This window comes from Monodon monoceros, unplaced genomic scaffold (assembly GCF_005190385.1).
Source record: "Monodon monoceros isolate NGI ecotype Baffin Bay Population unplaced genomic scaffold, NGI_Narwhal_1 Super_Scaffold_4, whole genome shotgun sequence".
Lineage (NCBI taxonomy): Eukaryota > Metazoa > Chordata > Mammalia > Artiodactyla > Monodontidae > Monodon > Monodon monoceros.
The window spans coordinates 19627750-19649705 of NW_021703781.1; the positions used below are offsets into that span (position 1 = coordinate 19627750).

General features: G+C 39.0%; 1 protein-coding gene and 1 pseudogene across 1 annotated transcript in view; one reads left to right on the forward strand and one right to left on the reverse strand.

Moving 5' to 3' along the window:
* Window positions 1-5409: 5409 nt before the first annotated feature.
* Window positions 5410-5955, reverse strand: LOC114883393 (annotated as a pseudogene).
* Window positions 5956-7075: 1120 nt separating this feature from the next.
* Window positions 7076-21956, forward strand: part of DDX50 (DExD-box helicase 50) — a 32787-nt gene continuing 17906 nt past the window's right edge. Inside the window, exons 1-8 of the mRNA XM_029201048.1 lie at window positions 7076-7282; window positions 10715-11011; window positions 13544-13619; window positions 14108-14286; window positions 16376-16493; window positions 16598-16783; window positions 17274-17419; window positions 21463-21612. Coding sequence (XP_029056881.1) covers window positions 7193-7282; window positions 10715-11011; window positions 13544-13619; window positions 14108-14286; window positions 16376-16493; window positions 16598-16783; window positions 17274-17419; window positions 21463-21612 — 1242 coding nt within the window. The 5' untranslated portion in view covers window positions 7076-7192. The remainder of the gene's footprint in view (window positions 7283-10714; window positions 11012-13543; window positions 13620-14107; window positions 14287-16375; window positions 16494-16597; window positions 16784-17273; window positions 17420-21462; window positions 21613-21956) is intronic.

Genomic DNA, 21956 nt, shown 5'->3' on the forward strand with positions numbered 1-21956 from the left:
TTTTTAAAGCTTATTTTACTATAAATTTATTGGGAATATATAGTTTACAATAAAAAACATGGAATCATTGGTCTTCTTCCAATTAAATGTAATTTAACTTGAATCATCAGACGGACATTCATTAGTTTCTCAAATACATAGGAAGCTAACTTACTACCTAGTAGTGAATTTTTGTACCCACATCAATACCAAGTTCTTACGGTAAGTGGATCTCACCAGATTTCAACACAGAACCCCAGAAAATAGTGTGTTAGGGTTGCATAGATACGTTGTTTGCAACTTAAGTCTTTTATAATCAGAAAGAATTTATATAGATGTGTTGGGTGCAACAAGAATTCCTTCTATCCAGTCATTGCTGCCAAGGATATCCTTTGTGAACAGCTGGAACATGAACAAATGTCTCCACACTATGATTGACTGACAATGTCCAAAATACCCATGGCAGTAGACATATGGCTCAACTGTTTGGTTCCTCCCCACGTTTGAGGCTGTCTCTACAAAATGGCTTTGAGAAGTCAGGATGTTCTCAGATGGTGGAGATAGAAGGGAAGCAGAATGGGTTGCAGGACGGCTGTGAGTGAAAGGGAGGTTCTGAATCAGAGATTTAGAGGGAAGATGCAAGATGGCTGATAGACAATTTTTCTACATTTGATCCATTTCTGTTCGCGATAAGACCTCCGTAGCCTTGCCAGAATTTTTTCTGGCAGGACTTTTCAGACCAAGTAGTGGAATGGTCAGTTCTCTTGGGTTTGGGGAACATGGAACAGTCACGAGTGGTTTCAGCATGTCGGGTAGATGCTAATGCTGATTTCTGGTTGAGGGGATGTTTCTACTAAGAGGTTTCTAAGGATTATCAAAGCCTTAGAGCTCAAGGATGATTGAATAGAGAGAGAGTGCCTCTTTCCAGCTCTCACCATCCAGATAACAGTGAAGGCCAGAATGAAGCTCAGCAGTGTGGAGAGCTGACTCCAGGCCCTGTGGGAGTGCAGAGGAGGGGAGATCAGATGCGCTGCTCTGTTTCATTGTGGTTGCACCACTCATTTCTGACTGTTGGTTTTCAGTGGCTCTGACCAACCTACCGTGGCATTCCAAGATCACCTGTGGTTACAGGGGGCAAAGCACCAAGAAGGGTAATCTGGATAGAAAAGCCTTGTGGGGGAGGCATTGGTTTAGGGGGGGTCTTACAGCTTGGAATCAGTATCAGTGAGTGGAAGTTAGGAGAGAGAAATTTCAGCTCAATATGAAGAACTTCCTATTAGACAAAACTATCTGAAGATGAAATAGGCGGCTTTGTAAACAGATGAACTTCCTGCTGTTTAGGACATTCAAGCAGAGGCTTGGTGATCCCTTGACTGGTGTGTTGCAGAGGTATTTCCAGTACTTTTCTTAAAAGGATGACTGAGCTAGATGATTTTGAAGATTCCTCCCAACTGTAAGGTTCTGTGCTTATAAAACTCAGTGAAGGTTATATGTCAAATATATCCAATTAAAAAAAAGGAAAAAAAAAAGATTCATTGAGGATCCTGTGAAGTACTGAACTCACTCAAGATTCCCAAGTTGCTTCCAGTTCCTCATTTCTGCACCTATCCCTACCAATCCTTGGAAAAATGAGTACCAGCAACTCTTCTATCTTTGATCTTGGACCTGGACAATTTTCTTAATAGAGTAAGGAATCCAAAGTCTTTTGCGACTCTATCCACCTCAAGGGACCAGTGAAATCCATCTAATCTTGCCACCAGGTGCATTATGACACTCTCTAAATGTATTAAATGAAGCCTATTATGAAACCAATAAACCTCCCTTCTACAAAACACAACATATGACCACAGGTATTAAAGATGAGCGTGCATGTTATTAAATTGTTGTTTGGGAGATTATTCTCTACAATGGGTGACTTGAATTTTTTCCCACTATTTTTGTGTGTGGAAATTTTACTTATTCTCTTTCCCATTGCAGTCTGTTTGCTAAGAGAAAACTGTTCTCTTGAAACAGCATGGTGACCTGAGCTTCAGAGTCAGATAAGTTTAAATCCCAATTCCAATCCTTGGTAGCTGTGTGATGGAGAAAGTTACCAAACTTCTCTATTCATTTTTTTCATCTGTGAAGGATATCTACTTTATAGGATTGTCGTAAGATTTGAGGATAATCTATTGAAAGTGTCCAATGCAGGAGGCACCTATTATTGTTACAAACATATGTGTGTATATTTTTATATATTGATTCAGAAAACTTGTCTAATACATGGCCTACTATACAGGTAACCTGTTTTTGCCAGGTTGTCTGGAATTCCTCCATTTAGAGAGTCCTTTAGGTTAAGATTATAGAAAAGTATTGTTAATCAAAATCCAGATATGCCTGGGGGAGGTATTATGCTTTTGGCTAACAAGTTTTCAGTTCATACCTCATGCTATAAATAGGATAAAGTATGCAAAGCATGGGCTGATTGTGGCTACTCATATAATGTGAGATCATGTTCATCCTCTTTCATCTGGGATCTCAGACCCCTAGGAATCCTTAGAATAGCTGGCTTCTGCAAACTATTTTCAATATTTCAAAAATCCTAATGGAAATTGTACATTCCCTTTGCTTAACTCCTTGCTACTAAAACATCAGTTTCTTTGCCAATGACTGAAATTACACCTGCTCAGTAATGCAACTCTATCACATGCTGGTGTGACATTGTTAAGCTTCATTTGTATCTTATTCATATATTAGAAGAATGATCATGAATCAATTATTATTAAATGCAATTTAGCAGACAGAATGTTTCAAAGTGTCAGAGCCATGAGGAAAAAACAGAAGAAAGAGCCATAGCAGTGAAAAAATTTGGGATCAACTGTATTTTGAGAACCCATCCTACAGCTACCTGAGAAGGCTTTTAGGGAATGGGGAAGACAGACTAGTGCCCAAAGGGAGTGTGGAAGAGAGACATGAGAGTCACGAAACAAGAATGGTGAGGGGATATATCAAAAACAAACTCATGACTATCTTTCTGGCCTCTACAGATCTTTCTCTCAGTTGAAGTCTTAGACACATGTTCCATTTTTAGCAGTTGAGCAGGTCCTATTTCTTGGGGAATGGTGCCCTCTTCTGGAGTAACTGATGTGACTGTTCCCTTCCACCACTTGATTGAAAAGCATCAAAGTAATTGATTAGAAAAACAGACCTCCTCCCTCTATTTAAAAAGCTTTCCCAAATAATTTGAATTAGGAGCTAGATACATACATCAGTATACATATGCTAAATATGTTCAAAGCTGTCTCCTTGCCAACACTGTCAAAACCTGGAGCTAAAAGTAGAAATATAAGTACCTCTGTACATCATCTCTGCTGTACTGTTATATCAGGGGATGCCCCCAGTTTCCCTGAACTATCAGTAGGAAAGGCATTTTTGCCCCCCACTTTACTAACAAAAACACAGGTTTTCGAGTTTAGTTGGCCAAGGTCATGTGGCTAGCAATGGCAGAAACATCGTTCCTGGTCTCTCTTTCATTTTCTTCTTACTTCTTAGTACTCTCCTCACTCTCCGCCCCCAGTATCTCTTGATCGATTTATAGCTGACCCTTAAACTATTTCCATCTCATAACATGATGGTTCTGTTATTTAAAAATGATGGTTCAATTCCTCTTGTCACATAAGATTGACATGCAGATGCAAAATGATGGTTCTTTTTACCTTCTACTCTCTATGGAATAAAAATTAAAATCTAGCCCTCTAGGTTTGAGAATGACCAGAGCGAGGCAAGTTTATAAAAAGTCATCTTAAAAAAAAAAGTCATCTTGTTTTTATAGGGTTTAATGAGCCAAAGTGAAACGCAAGGGAAATCTTTATAGAATGTTGCAACAGACCATCAGATGAGGCACCCCAACTGTCAAATTTTGAGAAAGAAATTATATCAGTGGCTCTGGCAAGATATTTGGAAAACAAAGATGTTCTAATAAGATTACATTTTGAGTTACTTGTATATTTTAATTATTCATGCTACCCCTTCAGGTTCCTCCCATAAATTTTTTAAAATAAATTTATTTATTTATTATTTTTGGCTGCGTTTGGTCTTCGTTGCTGCGCACGGGCTTTCTCTAGTTGCATCGAACGGGGGCTACTCTTCGTTGCGGTGCGCGGGCTTCTCATTGCGGAGCATGGCCTTTAGGCACACAGGCTTCAGTAGCTGTGGCTCACGGGCTCTAGTTGTGGCGCATAGGCTTAGTTGCTCCGAGGCATGTGGGGTCTTCCCGGACCAGGGCTCAAACCCATGTCCCCTGCATTGGCAGATGGATTCTTAACCACTGCGCCACCAGGGAAGGCCACCCCCCCCCAATCAATTTTTCATCATCAGTATAAATCTCTTGAGACTTATAGGGACCAAATATGAAAAAAAGAATTATTCCATCATTCCCAAGTTTTCTAGTTGATGCCCACTGAGAACACATATGTAGTGGTATCCCAATTTTTTCAGCTAAGCCACAGTTTGGTCAAGTTACTTATGACTAGGTTTAATTTACACACAGTTGCCCTTTCCACCTGACATAGACAGCAGCCAGTTTTGTTTACATGAGTTCGGTGCTCAGAAAGGTAGGGTTTTTAGAGTGTCCCAAATCACAGAAGGTCATTTAAAAAACACTAGTATACTTATTAGTCTCTTGCCTAGAGCGTCTCCAACAGTCTAGTCCTTTCCTTTTTCAGACCTGCTGTATGACCTTTGACATAAAAATGAATGCCAAAAATAGTCTTGAGGAGCTAAAACTTCATCTGTGTTTGATTTTCAACCACAACATACTAACATCTATTCCTATTATTATCCCAATTTTATACCTGTGAGATTCTTAGCCACACCCACTCCTGCTTCCATGCACATCATACCCTGTTGTAGGGCTACAAAGACTTCACAGTGGTAGAATTGAGAGTGGGTGTGAGAGAGTGGGACAAAAAGGTTTTAGAAAAGACCAATCTAGAGATGCATAGCTATTCCCATAATCTAGGGAGAGAGATGCATTTTTTCACCATCAACACCTGAACACTCCATTTGTTCACAGTATTGAATCCATAAGGTAACGTTTAGACAAACATATAGCCCCTGACTTCAGGCCAATCCACACTTAATGCAGGAGGCCTGTAGCAATCACAGATTTATCATTTGTGGTTTCAGCTATTTAGGACCAATCCCCAAACTCCAGGACTTGTAGCAATCTGAAATTTTGCTAAGACATAAGTTTGATGCTCAGGTTACAAGGCTGGTGTGCTAGACATTGTCAAGTGGTTTGTGAAGTGCCCCTGCTTCTACATTGCAATTTGCTTTCTTGTTCTCGAGAGTAGGTTGAAGAGATCATGAAGAGTTAAAAGGAAATGGCTCTGAAATGAAAGCCAATCAGCTAGCACCTTTTTTTGTTTTCACTTTAAGCAAAGTCTTTATTTTCAAGGAAAAAGTATATTTTCTCATTTTCTGTTCTTGGCATAAATTTTAATTATTTCCAGTGGAACCAAAACCTCCTGAACCCCTTTCAGTGTTATCTAAAACTTGAACTTCCTCTATTTCTGGGTAAAATATCCGTTCACAAATGAGCCGTGCAATTCGATCACCCTTCTCGACATCGAACTTTTCTTTGCCAAAATTAAACAGTACAACACCAACATTTCCTCTATAATCTTCATCTATGACACCAGCTCCTACATCTATGAAGTGTTTTGCAGCCAAGCCAGAACGTGGAGCTACTCTCCCATAGCACCCATTAGGAAGAGCTATCTGAATGTCTGTTTTCACAAGAGCTTTCTCCATAGGTGGTACTGTGTAATCACAGGCACTGTATAGGTCATACATAGCCCGCGGCGCGCTCGGACCCCTTGGTCGGAGCGGTGGCGTGCTCCGAAAGCCGGAAAAGCGGAGCCTCATGCTGCCCTCCTCCGCAGGCCGGGCCCATTTGCTGGGGGAGATGACTTGTGCCTCTTGAGAGCAGGGCATGGCAGGGCAGAATGGGAGCACAAGGGGAGCAGGCAGAACAAGAGACATAAGGATGAGAGCAGCGCACCCCAGCTAGCACCATTGATGTAAGAAAAGAAAGGTACATTCTCAGGAGTTAGTCCCTTGTATTATCAAAAGGTTTCCAGTTTTGTTCAAGGCTGTAATTCAGGGCCAGTTAATTCCCATAACTAATATCCTTTTATCCACTGCAAATACATAATCTGTCAAAGACATTTAGGCTTGTTTTTTCTCTAGGTTTCTCCAGGTTTTCCTAACGTCATTCATTCTATGTTTCATAGGAGCATCTTCCCCCCAAACGCTTTGGTAAGCCCAAAGCTTTAAGGTTGGTGTGGCAGGGAAAGCATTGATCTCGGATTCAGGAGTTGAGTTTTCTAGTCCTGTGTGCCACAAACTGTGTGACTTCAGACAAGTAAATCCCTCTTTTAGGGGTTAGTTTCCTCTAACGTCAAATGGGTGGGAAGGCCCTAAACTAAACTAAGGACCAACTTCATGACTAAAACCTAAGACTTGAGGGAAGGCTGTCCGGGCCTAGTCTTCACCTCAAGCCCATCTAGCCCACTCCAGACACCAAGACACCCTTTCCCACCAACTCAGGGCCGCTGGCCTCGGGCGAAGCTGATAGACGTTAACGCCTCACCCCGCAACGGGCGGGGCCGAGGCCCGCAGCTTCCGGCGTCGAAAGGCGACGCGGCGCGTGGCGCTCCCATCGCCCCGCCCGCTCCCCCCCGCCCTCCACGGGCGGGTTCTCCTGCCAGACCGCCACACGCGCGGTCGCTGTCCGCCGCCGTTGAGGGGCTTCCTAGCCCCAGCAGTGAATGCTGGGAAGCCCCGAAGCATCTCCGCTGTGGCAAAGAGAAATGTTCGGAGTGGGGGAGGGGGAGAGGGAGAAAACAAATCCGAACATTTTATGCTAATCAGTTCGCGCCTCCTTTATGGAGATTGGTCAGGGTTTTACTCTAGAAGCCAATCATTTCAGAAGAAGGGTGAGCAAATCGAGACTCCTCGCATTCATTGGCTGGGAGACTGAGTCGCAAGGAGAGAGTTTAAACGGAGAGTATCCGGGATTATTTTCCCCCGCCGTGCGGTGCGTGTCTCGGAAGTGACGCAGGCCCTGGCCGGGAGGCTGCCCTGCCCCCGCTTCCTTTCTCCCCGTCGCTACCCGTAGGTAGTTGTGGCCGCCGTGCCCAGAGGTAGGCGGCGGCAGCAGTGGCGGCGAATGATGCCTGGGAAACTCCTCTGGGGGGACATTATGGAGCTGGAGGCACCTTTGGAGGAGACCGAGAGCCAGAGGAAGGAGAGGCAAAAGGTGCGCTGAGGATGGGCCGCGCCTCCTTTTGGGCTGCGCCGGTTTGGGCGGGGAGGGGAGTCTACCTGATGGCCTGTCACAACCGGGCCGCAGCATCCGAGGGCCTCTCCTCGCGCCACCCTCGTCCCTGGGAGGTCGCTCCGGGACCACTACTACCTCCAAACCCCTAACCTGGAGAAGGGCAGCACTGGGCTTGGGCCCGGCCTCTCGTGGTCCCCGTCCTTCCTGTCGGCGCCTACGAGATGGGCAGACTCAAGTTCTCATCGCGGAATCTGTTCTTTCTGTCCTCTTCTTAAGCAGCGAGGCCTGTCATTTGGTTCTCGTTGGCCGTCTTAGAAGATGATTAAGAAAAACGATTGCCTTGAATATGTGTAACTTCTCCGTCATTCTGTCCTGTATGCGAGAATTTTGGGGAAAGCGATCTTAGATTTACAGATCTCGATAACGCGTCAGTAGAGGATTGAGGAAAAGTGTCACAGCCAAAATTGCCAGGATTTGGCTGTGATGGAGATCGCGTGGGTTGTATTAGTAATAGCCTTTTATGTTAGTATTTTCATTCAATTCACAAATGTTTATGGAGCCTAATTTATGCCAGACTCTTTGCTGGGCACCAGGAAGGTCCTTGCCCTCAAGGAACCTGTTAGAAGAGTTGTAGAGACTTCCTGCCCCATCCCTCAAAAGAAGAAAGAGAGGGAAAAGAAAACAGAGCTTGGAGGGTAAGGAAGCAGTGTTTGAAGGCTGACATTTGACAAAAGAATGAAAATATTCTCTGTAGTCCCAGAGAGCAGAACCTACCCTTCTGACCTTATCACCAAGGTAAACTTGCCATTCTAGCCAAGCAGTTATTATTTTTTATTGTGGTAAAATACACATACTATAAAATTTACCATTTTAACCATTTTAAAGTATACATTTTTGTAGCATTAAGTACACTCACATTGGTCTGCAGACATCATATTCATTCAACTCCAGAACTTTTCATTCTCCCAGACTGAAGCTCTGTGCCCATTAAACACCAACTCCTCAGTTGCCCTCTCTCCCCAGCCCCTGGCAACTACCATTCTCCTTTCTGTCTCTATGAATTTGACTGCTGAAGATAACTCATGTAAGTGGAATCACCAAGCAGTTATTTTAATTTTTGCTCATTCTAAAATACTTGTCCCTTCTTCTGCATCCATATCCTATCCATCTGTCAAGGTTTAGTTTATGTCTTTTGTAACCACTCCAGTGTACACATACAGTAATCTCATTCCCCCTTGAAGTCTTGTTCGAGTGCTATCTTTATCATTTGATTGGCATTTATTATGCCCTTCCTTGTAAAGTTAGCTCATTCTTCCTGAGTATATCTTTCCCAAGTATTTCCCAAAGATCCTTGAGGGAAATGACCATATCTTTGTCCATGCTTGCATTTCACTATATCCTTGTGAATTAGTGGCTTTCACGTTGTAGTTTCTCCAGAGGTACTTGTTGATTTTCCTTTAATTATGAAAGATAACTAAAGATTTGGAAACAGATTGGAGTACCAACTAATAGAAATAGACATTCAAATAGTGGTCTGGCATCCAGATGAAGGTAACTGGTTTTGGATGTGTTAAGATATGGAGCTGGGCCTTAGGTTCTCAGAACTGGAGTGCAGGTTAGGAAGGAAGCCTGGAAGTGTATGTTGAAGCCATGAAAATGGTATGAAAGTGTACATAGAGAACAGAGACTTAAAGAGCACCCACAGAAGGAGAAGGGAGAGGAGACATTGAAGAAGACAGAGGTAACAGGGTAAGGAGGGAATGTAGTGTGTTGTGGAAGCCAAGAAGATGGAGAGTGTCGAGCACTGTGGATCTGATGTGGAACAATGTATTTCATCACCTTGGGCATTGCTGGGCTTGAACCTAGAGGTCTCATTTTATCTTGCTTCATCTCCCTGAAGTGCAGGCCCAGGAGCAATTCAAACCCTGAGGCTTGCTCTATAAATAATCTTGTTTTTCTATAGAAGAATCTATTGGTTTGGGGAGATGTGGGATAGTTCAGTTAACTAAAGATCAAATGATGTAACATATAACTCTATAACTTATATTAATGTAAAACTCTAATGTTTACAAAGCATTTTCAAATATTCAGTTTTCATAGCAACTCTTATTTCATGAATGAGAAAATTGTATGTGAAAGTATTCTGTAGAAACTGTGTAAATCATGGTGAAAATTTTGGTGCTGGTTGTTTTTACCAAGACTAGTCACTACCATCTAATTTATTTTGAACATTTCCATCTAATTTATTTTGAACATTTGACCAAGTAATTTTGAAGTGCTAAATTTCCAAATCATTTCTTGCTGTCTGCAAATATTAAAACAAAAGTTGGCATTTCAAAACTAAAGTTGCACCCCCTCCCCCCTTTTTTAAGTTCTATTAACTAAATTTGTAAAACTAAAAAATTTTCTGGGATTGCTAATATAGTTATCCTTCCATAGGAGTATAACAATTGGGCTTTTCTTTAACCTGTTTATCAAAGTTCAGGGAGGAAGCATGATGTGAAAAGAGCATGGGTTTTCAAGTCAAACAGGGCTTGATTTCTAGCACTTTCACTTGCAAGAAATCCCATACGTGGGTCTTTGGCAAGTTACTTATCTCTAAGAACTTGTTTCCTCATCTGTAAAACGGCAAAGGTGATACAGGTTTGCTATCCCTTATCCAAAATCCTTGGGGCTAGATATGTTGTCGAATTCAAAATTCTGGGGTTTTTAAAAGGGTAATACCCTTGTAGGGTTTGGGGCCCCGAACCTATAATCAAACACCTTAATATTAAATGTGAATATTCATACTAAGTGGAATAAATAAAGATTACAGATAGTCTCACATTAGTTGAAGTCAAATTTTGCCACAAAATGAGTTCAGGTCAGGTAAGGTTTTGTCTCCAAATAAATTACAAAAAAACTTTCGGTTTTCAGAACTTTATGGATATTGGAATTTCGGATAAGGGATTATGGACCTGTACTTCCCTTATAGGGTTGTTATGAAGATTTAAACAAGATAAGCTGAAAACATATTACACAATGCTGGGTAGGTACTCAGTAAATATTAATTTTTTTCTTGGAGATATTAGAAGTTTTTGCTTGTTTTTTAATTTATAAATCTTGAGTTCTCATTCTTTTACTGAAAAGAAGCTATTTCAGTTTCCCTTAAATGTTATGGGATTAAAGAGGGACTAGAGGCCAGGTCTTAAGAGTGCAAGATTTGGGCTGAGAAAGAAAGAAATAGGTAAAGCTTAGGCTTGGCATTAGCAACCAGTTTGGATTTCTACCAGGTACCTTTTCAAGATTACTGTAGATTGAGCTTTGCTGGTTGGGGGAGTCATACTCTAACTCCTCTAGAGTCTTAAAAGCAAAGCAAACCTTGTGACCCTCTTGTCACCCTCTTGTCACTGCTTCTTTGTTTTTCCACAGAGTGATAGAAGGAAGTCAAGGCACCATTATGACTCAGATGAGAAATCAGAAACAAGAGAAAATGGTGTTGCAGATGACCTGGATGCTCCCAAACCCAAAAAAACTAAAATGAAAGAGAAACTAAATGGTGACACTGAGGAAGGATGTAATAGACTTTCAGATGAATTTTCTAAGTCTCATAAGTCAAGAAGAAAAGATCTGTCAAATGGAGATATTGATGAATATGAAAAAAAATCAAAGCGAGTGTCATCCTTAGCTAGTTCTACTCATAAATCAAGTGAAAATAAACTAGAAGAGGTATGGATACTTTTTGTTTTGCATTTGACATTATCCTTGAAATACAGGATAATTTGATTCTTTAAGACTAATTAGAATTGATTCTACAGTGTTTCCTGCTTAGTGTCCAATACTGTCAGTTGGACTGGGGAGTCTATACAGCTGAAACCTGAGCCTTTTCCCCTTTGTCTCTTGTTTCTTTCATTATATTGCCTTTTTCTTGGTGAAGAGATTGGTGCCGGGGGGACTTGGTCAAGTTTAAACCTTTCCTGTACATTTGGGTTCCTAAATAGATTTTCCAAATTGCTTATTGATGGTCACCTACTTGCATTTCTTACGGTTATTTCAGCCCTCATCATTACTCATGAATTAAGTTCTGACTTTCTGAAACGGGGTACATAAAGGCCTCTTGACTTTGTATATTTTGCCTTCTGTTTCTTGTGCTTCTGTAACAATAGCAAGTTTCAATGATTTTTAGGTCTTACTGTAACTCAAAGCTGTTTGCTTTTTTAAAACAGAAATGAAACATATGAAAATGATCTGAAGAAATTTGTTCTCCTGGATATTAATTTTTTGGGAGGTATAGAAAACATGCTTAGTATAGAATCTTCATTCCTGGACTCATTACTTTTGCCAGTATCTGTTAGAGTAGGTATATTCTTCCACAGAATTTACTCAGTTTGTTCTTGCACTTTTTTTTTTTTTTTTTCCGGTACGCGGGCCTCTCACTGCTGTGGCCTCTCCTGTTGCAGAGCACAGGCTCCGGACGCGCAGGCTCAGTGGCCATGGCTCACGGGCCTAGCTGCTCCGCAGCATGTGGGATCTTCCTGGACCGGGGCACGAACCCGTGTCCCCTGCATCGGCAGGCGGACTTTCAACCTCTGCGCCACCAGGGAAGCCCTGTTTTTGCACTTTTCCTCTAGCAGAGTTCATAGGTTTATCTGGGCATTACAAATTGTCATTAAATTACTCAGCTCTTAAACAAAAAAGAACTTTAATCTTAATAACTCTTGGTATTTAATAATCTTTACATTTAAAAAATCTGATAGTTGCTGTTAATTTAAATACATTTGAGCTTAATTTAATGTGTAATCTTTGGGGAGCTTTGAGAAAAAATGTTGACTCCTTGCTTTACAATATGGTGTTTTTTTATTTGTGAGTTTGCTATTTGTCAGGAAGCATATATGTTAGAGAGTTGTTCTAAATAAGGCCCTACAAATCTGTATTGCTGAGCAGCAGAGTGTACTTCTTGCTCTGTTGGGATTTTGCCTGCTATAGTGCTCTGTATTGTAATAAGCTTAACTGTTTATTATTTTGTTTAGATTATGTTAGGGTTCAGGAGTTCTACTTCTAGGAATTTATTCTCCTAAGGAGATTATCACGAGGTGTACAGAGATGTATGAATCAGTATCTTATCACAGTGATGTTGGTAACAGCGAAAAATTTAAACATCCTAAATGTCTGATAGTAGGCCATTGGTTTGATAAAATATGCTATACCTATGTAATAGAATGCATTGATCTTAAAGGGCATAGATATGTTAGAAAGGTATTCAGTCTATCTTGTTAAATGAAAAAAATGATTACAAAGTAGTATATACATATGATTTTATTTCATTTAAAAATGTATATGTGCATAGAGGAGTGTGTTTCAAATGTGTCTTTAGCTGATTGGATTGTAGATAATTTTACAATTTCTTTCTTTTAATATGGTTTCTAAAATTTCTGCAATGAAAATGTGTACTTCTCTAATCAAATTTTTTTCTTTTAATCTTAAAAAGATAACATTGAGGTTTGCTTAAATGGATTAAATTTGAATTTGATGTTATGTCTTTTATCTGGTCTTAGTTTGAAACTTGTTATGGTGTGTGGTTTTGGAACTACCTTCTTTAAACAACCAGTAATAAAGTTTTTAAGTAGATGTATTGTCTTTGTTCTATATATGCATTGACTAGTACACAAAGTTTTCAATAGATGTTAAATGACAATGTCATGCTAACCTCTATATATGTTTGAGAAATTTTCAAGCTTACAGGAACTTTTCCTTGTATTAATGACATAAAAAATGCTTTTTAGATTCATAGAACAACTTATTTAACTTTTAGTTTTAGCAACAATTTACTTTCCTCATTGCTTAGCTTCTTTTGGGGCGGTTTTATAGGCTTGTGTTAATCTTCGTAATTAATATTATCTATATCTGTGAATATGATTTAGATTATTGAATACCTCTTTCATAATATCTTCAGCCAAGTGGAATTATATTTTGATCTATGTAGTAAATGTATTTCTAAAGAGTTTTATGTGTGAATTAATCATTTTTAAATGTATTATGGGAAAGTGTATTAAGCTTGTTATTTAAAGAGATAGTTTTGAAATTAAAAGAATTTCCCACTAATTTATCTTGTAAGTTAATCTATACAGTTTTTGCAAATACTAACTAAAGTTGGTTTGTTAGTTCATTTAGTAGAGCTAAAAGCAGTAAATGAGTGAAAGATTCTAAATACCTGGTCGGATATGAACTATATCAGTTAGGTCTTCGATTTCATTTTGACAGACCCTAACACGTGAACAGAAAGAAGGAGCCTTCTCCAATTTCCCTATTTCTGAAGAGACTATAAAGCTTCTGAAAGGTACAATGAATTTTTTTTTTTAATTTATTTTATTTATTTATTTTTGTCTGCGTTGGGTCTTCATTGCTACACTCCGGCTTTCTCTAGTGCGGTGAGCAGGCTTCTCATTGCGGTGGCTTCTCTTGTTGCGGAGCACAGGCTCTAGGCGCGCAGGATTCAGTAGTTGTAGCTCACGGGCTCTAGAGCTCAGGCTCAGTAGTTGTGGCTCATGGGCTTAGTTGCTCTGCGGCATGTGGGGTCTTCCTGGACCAGGGCTCGAACCCGTGTCCCCTGCATTGGCAGGCAGATTCTTAACCACTGTGCCACCAGGGAATTCCCTCAGACCAATTTTTAAATAATTCCTCTTTGGGGTAGGAATAACTGTAAATGTTGTTAGGTGATGTATCTTTAGGCACATGTTGATGAATCAGGAATGTTATTTTCAAATAAATGTAGTTTTTCCTATTGCTGGCCTTAAGTAAATATTTCAATGAAATCTCATTTTACAGGTCGAGGGGTAACATATCTCTTTCCTATTCAAGTTAAGACTTTTGGTCCTGTATATGAAGGAAAAGATTTAATTGCTCAAGCGCGGACAGGAACAGGAAAGACATTCTCTTTTGCCATCCCCTTGATTGAAAGACTTCAAAGAAATCAAGAGACAATTAAAAAAAGCCGCTCACCAAAGGTAACCATTATAGGGAGTAAAAGGTTTAAACATTAATGGAAAGAGAAAGAAAGAGTATACTGGTCTTGGGAGTGCCCTGGTGGTCCAGTGGTTAGGACTCGGCGCTTTCACTGCCGTGGCCCGGGTTCAATCTCCAAGCAGGGATTGAATCTGGGAACTAAGATCCTGCAAGCTGCACAGCGTGACCAAAAAAACAAACAAACAAACCACGATATACTGGTCTTAAGTTCAAGTACCCCAAAGATAGAAAAGTTAGTCAGTCCTGGGGCATAAAGTAAAAATTTGGGTCCTAAAGCAAAAATTTGATTTTTAAGATAAATCTCAAGTAAAACTCAAGTGAGTTATTGCGTATGAATGTAGTGTGTATGGATCCATAGATGTCTTTGATAACTGTATATTGTGAAGCCAGCATATCTGATTTTAGGAGTATTTACAGTTAGTATATTTAGTGACCTTTTTCTTCTCTTTTTTCAGTTCTAACCTTTGCTTTTAAACAGTAATTTTGCTGAAGTGGTATTTATTTATTTGGTCATTCGGTAAATAATATTTATTTTACTGATTGACTTTAAGAGTATTGTAGAAATGATACTGCTACTCCCTGTGTTGTTGGAGTACTGGAGATCTGTCTTAATTTATCAGTAGTAAAGAACAGAGAGGACCTAGTGAAATTTTAGCCTAAAATTTGACCCTTTTAGAACCTATGTTCACTTTCAGGTTCATAAACGTGAAGAAGAAAAGAATCAGTATTGGGACTTCCCTGGCAGTCCAGTGGTTAGGACTCCACACTTCCACTGCAGCGGGCACGGGTTCCATCCCTGGTTGTGGAACTAAGATCCTGCATGCCGCGCAGCGCGGCCAAGAAAAAGAATCAGTATCAAAATTTGAACAGATATGTGGCTAAAAGTAATTTGTTCTTTGAGACTTCTAAATATTATTACAGTGTGAAAGTAAATTCACATATATGAATGTAATTAAATAATAGTGGTCTTGGAACAGGACAAATCTTTTTTTAGAGAGTTCTGTTTCTTAGGTGAAATTAGGAAGTCTGAAAGTAATAGAAATAGGACACAGTCCCAACACTGCATTTAAAAAGCTTTTATGCTAGAAGGACATTACTGGAGATTCCAGCTCCACCACTTCTAGCTACTTGATCTTGGGCAAGACTCAACTTCTCTAAGACTCATGCTCCTCATTTGTAAAACTGGGAAAATAATGCCACCTCATTGGGTTTTTGTGAGGATCAAATTAAATAATTCACGTAAAGCACTATTGTTGTTTGCAGAATTATAATCGGTATTGTACATAGAAAGTTTATGGCTACTTTTTGTTAAATCTGCACTTTCTAAATATCAAAAAAAGAGAAATAGAGGTAAATCAATTTTTGTATAACCTGTTTGAAACATGAGTTTTATTTGCTTAATAAGGGGCTTTGCCCCTTTTTCAGTAAGTCTCTTGGGATCCTGTGTAGAAGAAGCTGCTCTCATTAAACACCAAACAGTTAAGTCCATTCTCTGGTACTAGCTACAGATTCAGTTTCATATTCTACTTAACAAATAAATTGAAATATTTCTTTTTAAAAAATGGCACATATTGGGCATTCATTCATTCCCTCATTCAACAAATATTTTTTGAGTATCTATTCTGTGCCAGGGACTGTTTGAAGTTCAGGGAATATATTGAATAGTATGACATAAATAACAGTACTGACATAAATAATAAATAGTACTGACGTAAATCCCTGTCTTCATGGAGCTTACATTTTAGTGGGTGAGACAATGAGCAAATCAGTAGAATATAAATATTTTATATGGTGTAAGTGCTAAGGAGAAACAGTTAAGCACAGTTGGGAGGATATGAAAAGAGGGTTAGGAACCTCACTGAGAAAGTGACTTTTGAAAGGGGACCTTAAGGAAGTAAGGGAGGATATAATAAACATACGCTGTTCTTGTTATTTGTGCTCTGTCTTTAAATACTGTGACATTAATGATGAGATTCCTAGTTTTAAATGCACCTTAAAAAATAGTCTTCTCAGTTTGAACTTCGAGGTCTACAGAAACTTACCTTTTTGTTTTTTAAACCTTTTGCTCAGGTACTTGTTTTGGCTCCTACAAGGGAACTGGCAAACCAAGTAGCCAAAGACTTCAAAGATATAACTAGGAAACTCAGTGTGGCGTGTTTTTATGGTGGAACATCATATCAAAGCCAAAGTGAGTAAACATGTCTGATGGTAGCACAAAGATCTATTTGCTACTCAAATCTAAAATCTACATTTGAATTTTTACATATTATTGATATTTCTCTCCTCTCACAGTTAATCATATTCGAAATGGTATTGACATCTTGGTTGGGACCCCTGGTCGTATCAAAGATCATCTGCAGAGCGGCCGATTAGATCTTTCTAAACTGCGCCATGTTGTGCTGGATGAAGTGGATCAAATGTTAGATTTAGGTTTTGCTGAACAAGTTGAAGATATTATCCACGAATCCTACAAAACTGGTATATCCTAATTCAAAATAAGCACATTAGCAATTCTTATCTAAAAGCTTATGAATTTTTTATTTTATGATTTTTAATACATTGTCCCCAGTGTTCTAACAAAACTAAAGGTATTTGGTATCTGTTTTCTTCCTGAACAAGAAAGTACAATAGCATACTTTAACCATTTTCTTAGCTTTCTTTGCTTTCTTCCATGTATTATTTTATAGTAAGTAGTTTTACTAACTCATTTTACTGATTTCTTTGCTCATTGTTATTTCTTAAATTCTCATCTTCCTTCTAGGTTCAGTTTTCTTCATATTGATATTTTCCCTCAGTTTTGAAAGTAGAAAGTTTTGACAATTGCAGTAAAGTTTATATGTTCAAAATTCACCCCAAGTTTTGAATTTTTCATTATTTCTTTGAAGTTTGGGGGGATTTTTAAGAGCTGACTACATTGTGGGATATTAAGAAATTAAGAAAGCATTTGAATTCTTTTTGTTTATTTAAGATTCTGAAGACAATCCTCAGACTTTACTTTTTTCTGCAACTTGCCCACAGTGGGTATACAAAGTTGCAAAAAAATACATGAAATCCAGATATGAACAGGTTGACCTTGTTGGGAAAATGACTCAAAAGGCTGCAACTACTGTGGAAGTAAGTAGCTTTCCAGTGTGATAGATTTTAGCTTTTAGTTGATATTTTGAAATTTGTTGAAGTTAAACTTATGTTTTGGGTACCAGTTCAGGCCAAATATCTCTTTTTTGCCCTTAGTCAATAAGATACCTATGTATTTCTATAGTTTGAGACTCAGGAGCAGAGTAAAATAAATAGGGGGAAGAAAGTTTGTGAACAGGCAAGTCCTAACAGGAGATATACAGGCATCCATAGAGACAGACTTAAAGTATGTAGAATGTGAAAAACGAAGTAATTCATCCCAATTTGCTGGTGTTGGGACAATTCGTTAAAGCTTAGGTGGAAAAAAGATCCTCATTTCATACCGTATACCAAAAATATTCCCAAAGATTTAAAAAAATAAAGCCATAAAATAATTTACAGCAGATTGTAGGTCAACAGTTATTTGATTTGAGGAAAGGGTAGGCTTTTCTAAACATAAAGACAGAAGACAGAAGAAAGCACCATAAAGGAAAAGGTTTATAATTTTGACTCCATGAAAATTTAAACCTATAGTATTTTTTTTAAAAAAAGAATTAAAGGTAATATTTGCATTATTTTGACAGGTATGTACCATATATGTCACTTTTACATTTGACAGATGTACATATATGTGTATGTAAATAAAAATAGTCCAGGTGAACAAGAGTATAATCTATAAATACAATGAAATGGGCTTCCCTGGTGGCGCAGTGGTTGAGAGTCCACCTGCCGTTGCAGGGGACGCAGGTTCGTGCCCCGGTCCGGGAGGATCCCACGTGCCGCGGAGCGGCTGGGCCCGTGAGCCATGGCCGCTGGGCCTGCGCGTCCGGAGCCTGTGCTCCGCAACGGGAGAGGCCACAGCAGTGAGAGGCCCGCGTACCCAAAAAAAAAAAAAAAAAAAAAAAAAAGAATACAATGAAATGGTTAAAAAGAATGAATTTGACTCATAAAAACCAGATTATAAAATGATAAGTACTGAATCATACTATTTTAAAAAATACACAAATAATCCTAAATGGATTCTTTAGGTATTTATGTACAAAGTTAGGTGGGAAGGATGAACATCAAACTAATAATAATGTTTACTTCTGGGAAAGAGGACTTTTATAGTATGGGATGGTCAAAGGAAGCTTTTTGTATATTTTGTAATGGCTGAAAGTTTTACATTAAGAACATAAAATGTATCAGTGAAGAAAAGTTTATTAATGGGACTTCCTTGGTAGTCCGGTGGGTAAGACTGTGCACTCCCAATGCAGGGGGCTTGGGTTCGACCCCTGGTTGGAGAACTAGATCCCGCATGCATGCAGCAACTGAGAGCCCGCATGCCGCAACGAAGATCCCGCATGCCGCAACTAAGACCTAGTGCAGCCAAAATAAATTAAAAAAAGAAAAGAGAAAAGTTTATTAAGGACACTTTCAAACATGTACAAAAGTTGAATAGTACGAAGTATCTGATGTACCCATCACCAGGCTTTAACACTGATCTTTTCTATACCCCCATACATTCTTTAATCCTTACATTTGAAGCAGTCCAGTCATCATTTCATTTTTGTATAATTATATATTTTTTTAAAAGAATAAGGGCTCTTTAAAAACAAACAAACAAAAAACCACAGTTACCATCATAGTAAAAAAACCCAATTTTTTAATATCTTTAAATATCTAGTGTTCACATTACCCTAGTTGTCTTTTTTTTGTAAATAGGTTGTTTGAATATGGATTCAAGTAAGATCCTTATATTGCTACTAATCTATATGTCTTAAGTCTTTTTTTATCCATGTGTTGAACGTTTATTCACCATCTTTTTTTTTTAATTGAAATATAGTTGACGTACACTATTTTGTTAGTTTCAGGTGTACTGCATAGTGATTTGATATTTGCATATATTGTGAAACGATCACCACAATAAGTCTAATAACCATCTGTTCCCATACAAAGTTGTTGCAATATTTTTTTTTTTTTTTTTTTTTTTTTTGCGGTACGTGGGCCTCTCACCGTTGTGGCCTCTCCCGTTGCGGAGCACAGGCTCTGGACGCGCAGGCTCAGCAGCCACGGCTCACGGGCCCAGCTGCTCCGTGGCATGTGGGATCTTCCCGGACTGGGGCACGAACCTGTGTCCCCTGCATCAGCAGGCGGACTCTCAACCACTGCGCCACCAGGGAAGCCCCTGCTGCAATATTTTTGACCGTATTCCTTATGCTGTATATTGCATCCCCGTGGCTAGAAGTTTGTACCTGTCAATCCCCTTTACCTGTTTCGGGTCCCCATCTCCCCTGCCCGCACTTTGGCAACCACCATTTTGTGCTCTGTATCTGTGTGTCTGTTTTCATTTTGTTTTGTTTTGTTTTTTAGGATTCCACATATAAGTGAGATCATACAGTATTTGTCTCTCTGTCTGACTTACTTTCTAGATTCATCCATGTAGTCGAAAATGGCAAGGTTTCATTTTCTTATTGATGGCTGAGTAATATTCCATTGTATGTATACTCCACATCTTCTTTATCCATTCCTCTGTTAAATCCTTTAAAATACAGGTCCCTCTGTCCATTTTTTTCTTTGCAGTTTTTTATTGAAAAGAACCGATCATTTGTCTTACAAGTTTCCCATAGTCTCAGTTTTGCTGATTTGCAGCCCTGTGGTGTTAGTTAACATGTTCCTCTGCTTTCATTTTCCTGTGAGTTGATGGTAGATTGTGGGGCTTGATCAGATTCAGGATCTTTTTTATTTTTAGTTTTGAGAGGTAGGGAGGAAGAAGCAAGACTTTGACATACCTGGTACAAATGATTCTTAGTTTCTTCTTTGTGCTTATCTCTTTTTTCCCTGTGTTATGTAATTAATTGTTTTAAACAATGTTATTGAGATTAATATGTTAAAATGCACAGACTTAAAATGTTACAGTGTATTTTTTCCCCAACATTTTATCATGAAGGTTTCAAACAGGCTGAAAAGTTGAGAGAATTTTACAGTGAACACGCATATACCCACCAGCTAGATTCTGCCATTAATATTTTGCTATATTTGCTTTATTGCATATCTACTCATCCCTATATCCATCTTATTTTTTTATTTATTTCAAATTGCAGAAATCAGTATAATTCCCCATAAGTATTTTAGTTTGCATATCTTTAGCTAGAGTTCAATATTTACAATTTTTTTATTGAAATAAAGTTCACATAACTAAAATTAACCACTTTGAAGTGTATCATTCAGTGTCATTTAGTACATTCACAGTGTTATACAACCATTGCTTCTATCTACTTCAAAACGCTTCGTTACCCGAAAAGGAAATCCTGTAACTATTAAGCATTTACTCCCTATTCCCCCCTTCTCCTAGCCCCTGGCAACCATCAATCTGCTTTCTATCTCGATGGATTTACCTCTTCTCGTTATTTCATATAAATGTAATCATTACAACATGTGGCTTTTTTGTGCCGGGCTTCTTTTGTGTAGCATAATGTTTTCAAGGTTCATCCACCTAATATTTACAGTTTTTGAGATAAGATTTACATACAACAGAATGCAAAATTTTAAGCGTACATTTGCTTCGTTTTGACAAATTCATACACCTGTGTAACCCAAACCCCTATCAAAACAAAGAATATTACCATGATCCCAGAAAGTTCACCCGTGCCCCTGCCCAGTCCCCGTTCAGGGGCAACTACTGTTCTGCTTTTTTTGCATCATAGATTATAGATTAGTTTTGCCTGGTTTAGAGCTTCAGACAAATGGAATCATATTGTGTATACTCTTTTTCTGTAAGCCTTCATTCACCCAGCATATGTTTTGAGATTCATCCATATTGTCGCATGGATCAGTAGTTGGTTCCTTTTAATCACTGAACAGTATTCCACTGTATAAGTACACTACAATTTGCTTATCCTTTCACCTACTGATTGCTGTTTTCAAATGGGGTTGGGGAGAATCGTTGTCTTATTGTCTTCCAGGAAGGCCAATTCTTGAACAAATAGAAAAAACAATGTACAAGAGAAATCTTTTTCAATAATTTTAATGAAGCAGATATTTGATATTTTCTTTCTTCAAAGCATCTGGCCATCCAGTGCCATTGGTCTCAGAGGCCAGCAGTTATTGGAGATGTCCTTCAAGTCTACAGTGGGTCTGAAGGGAGGGCTATTATCTTCTGTGAGACCAAAAAGAATGTAACTGAAATGGCCATGAATCCACACATAAAACAGGTAAGTCTTTTTTCATGCTTTCTCTAATTGAGATTATAGGTATGAGTCACTGAGCAAAAAAAAAATCATGGGGCTTCCCTGGTGGCGCAGTGGTTGAGAGTCCGCCTGCCGATGCAGGGGACACGTGTTTGTGCCCTGGTCCGGGAAGATCCCACATGCCGCGGAGCGGCTGGGCCCGTGAGCCATGGCCGCTGAGCCTGTGCATCCAGAGCCTGTGCTCCGCAACGGGAGAGGCCACAACAGTGAGAGGCCCGCGTACTGCAAAAAAAAAAAAAAAAAAAAAATCATGTCCTTTGTGGACTAGGTTTGATAGTCATTCTTGGAATTGAGTCTCATTCAGAAAG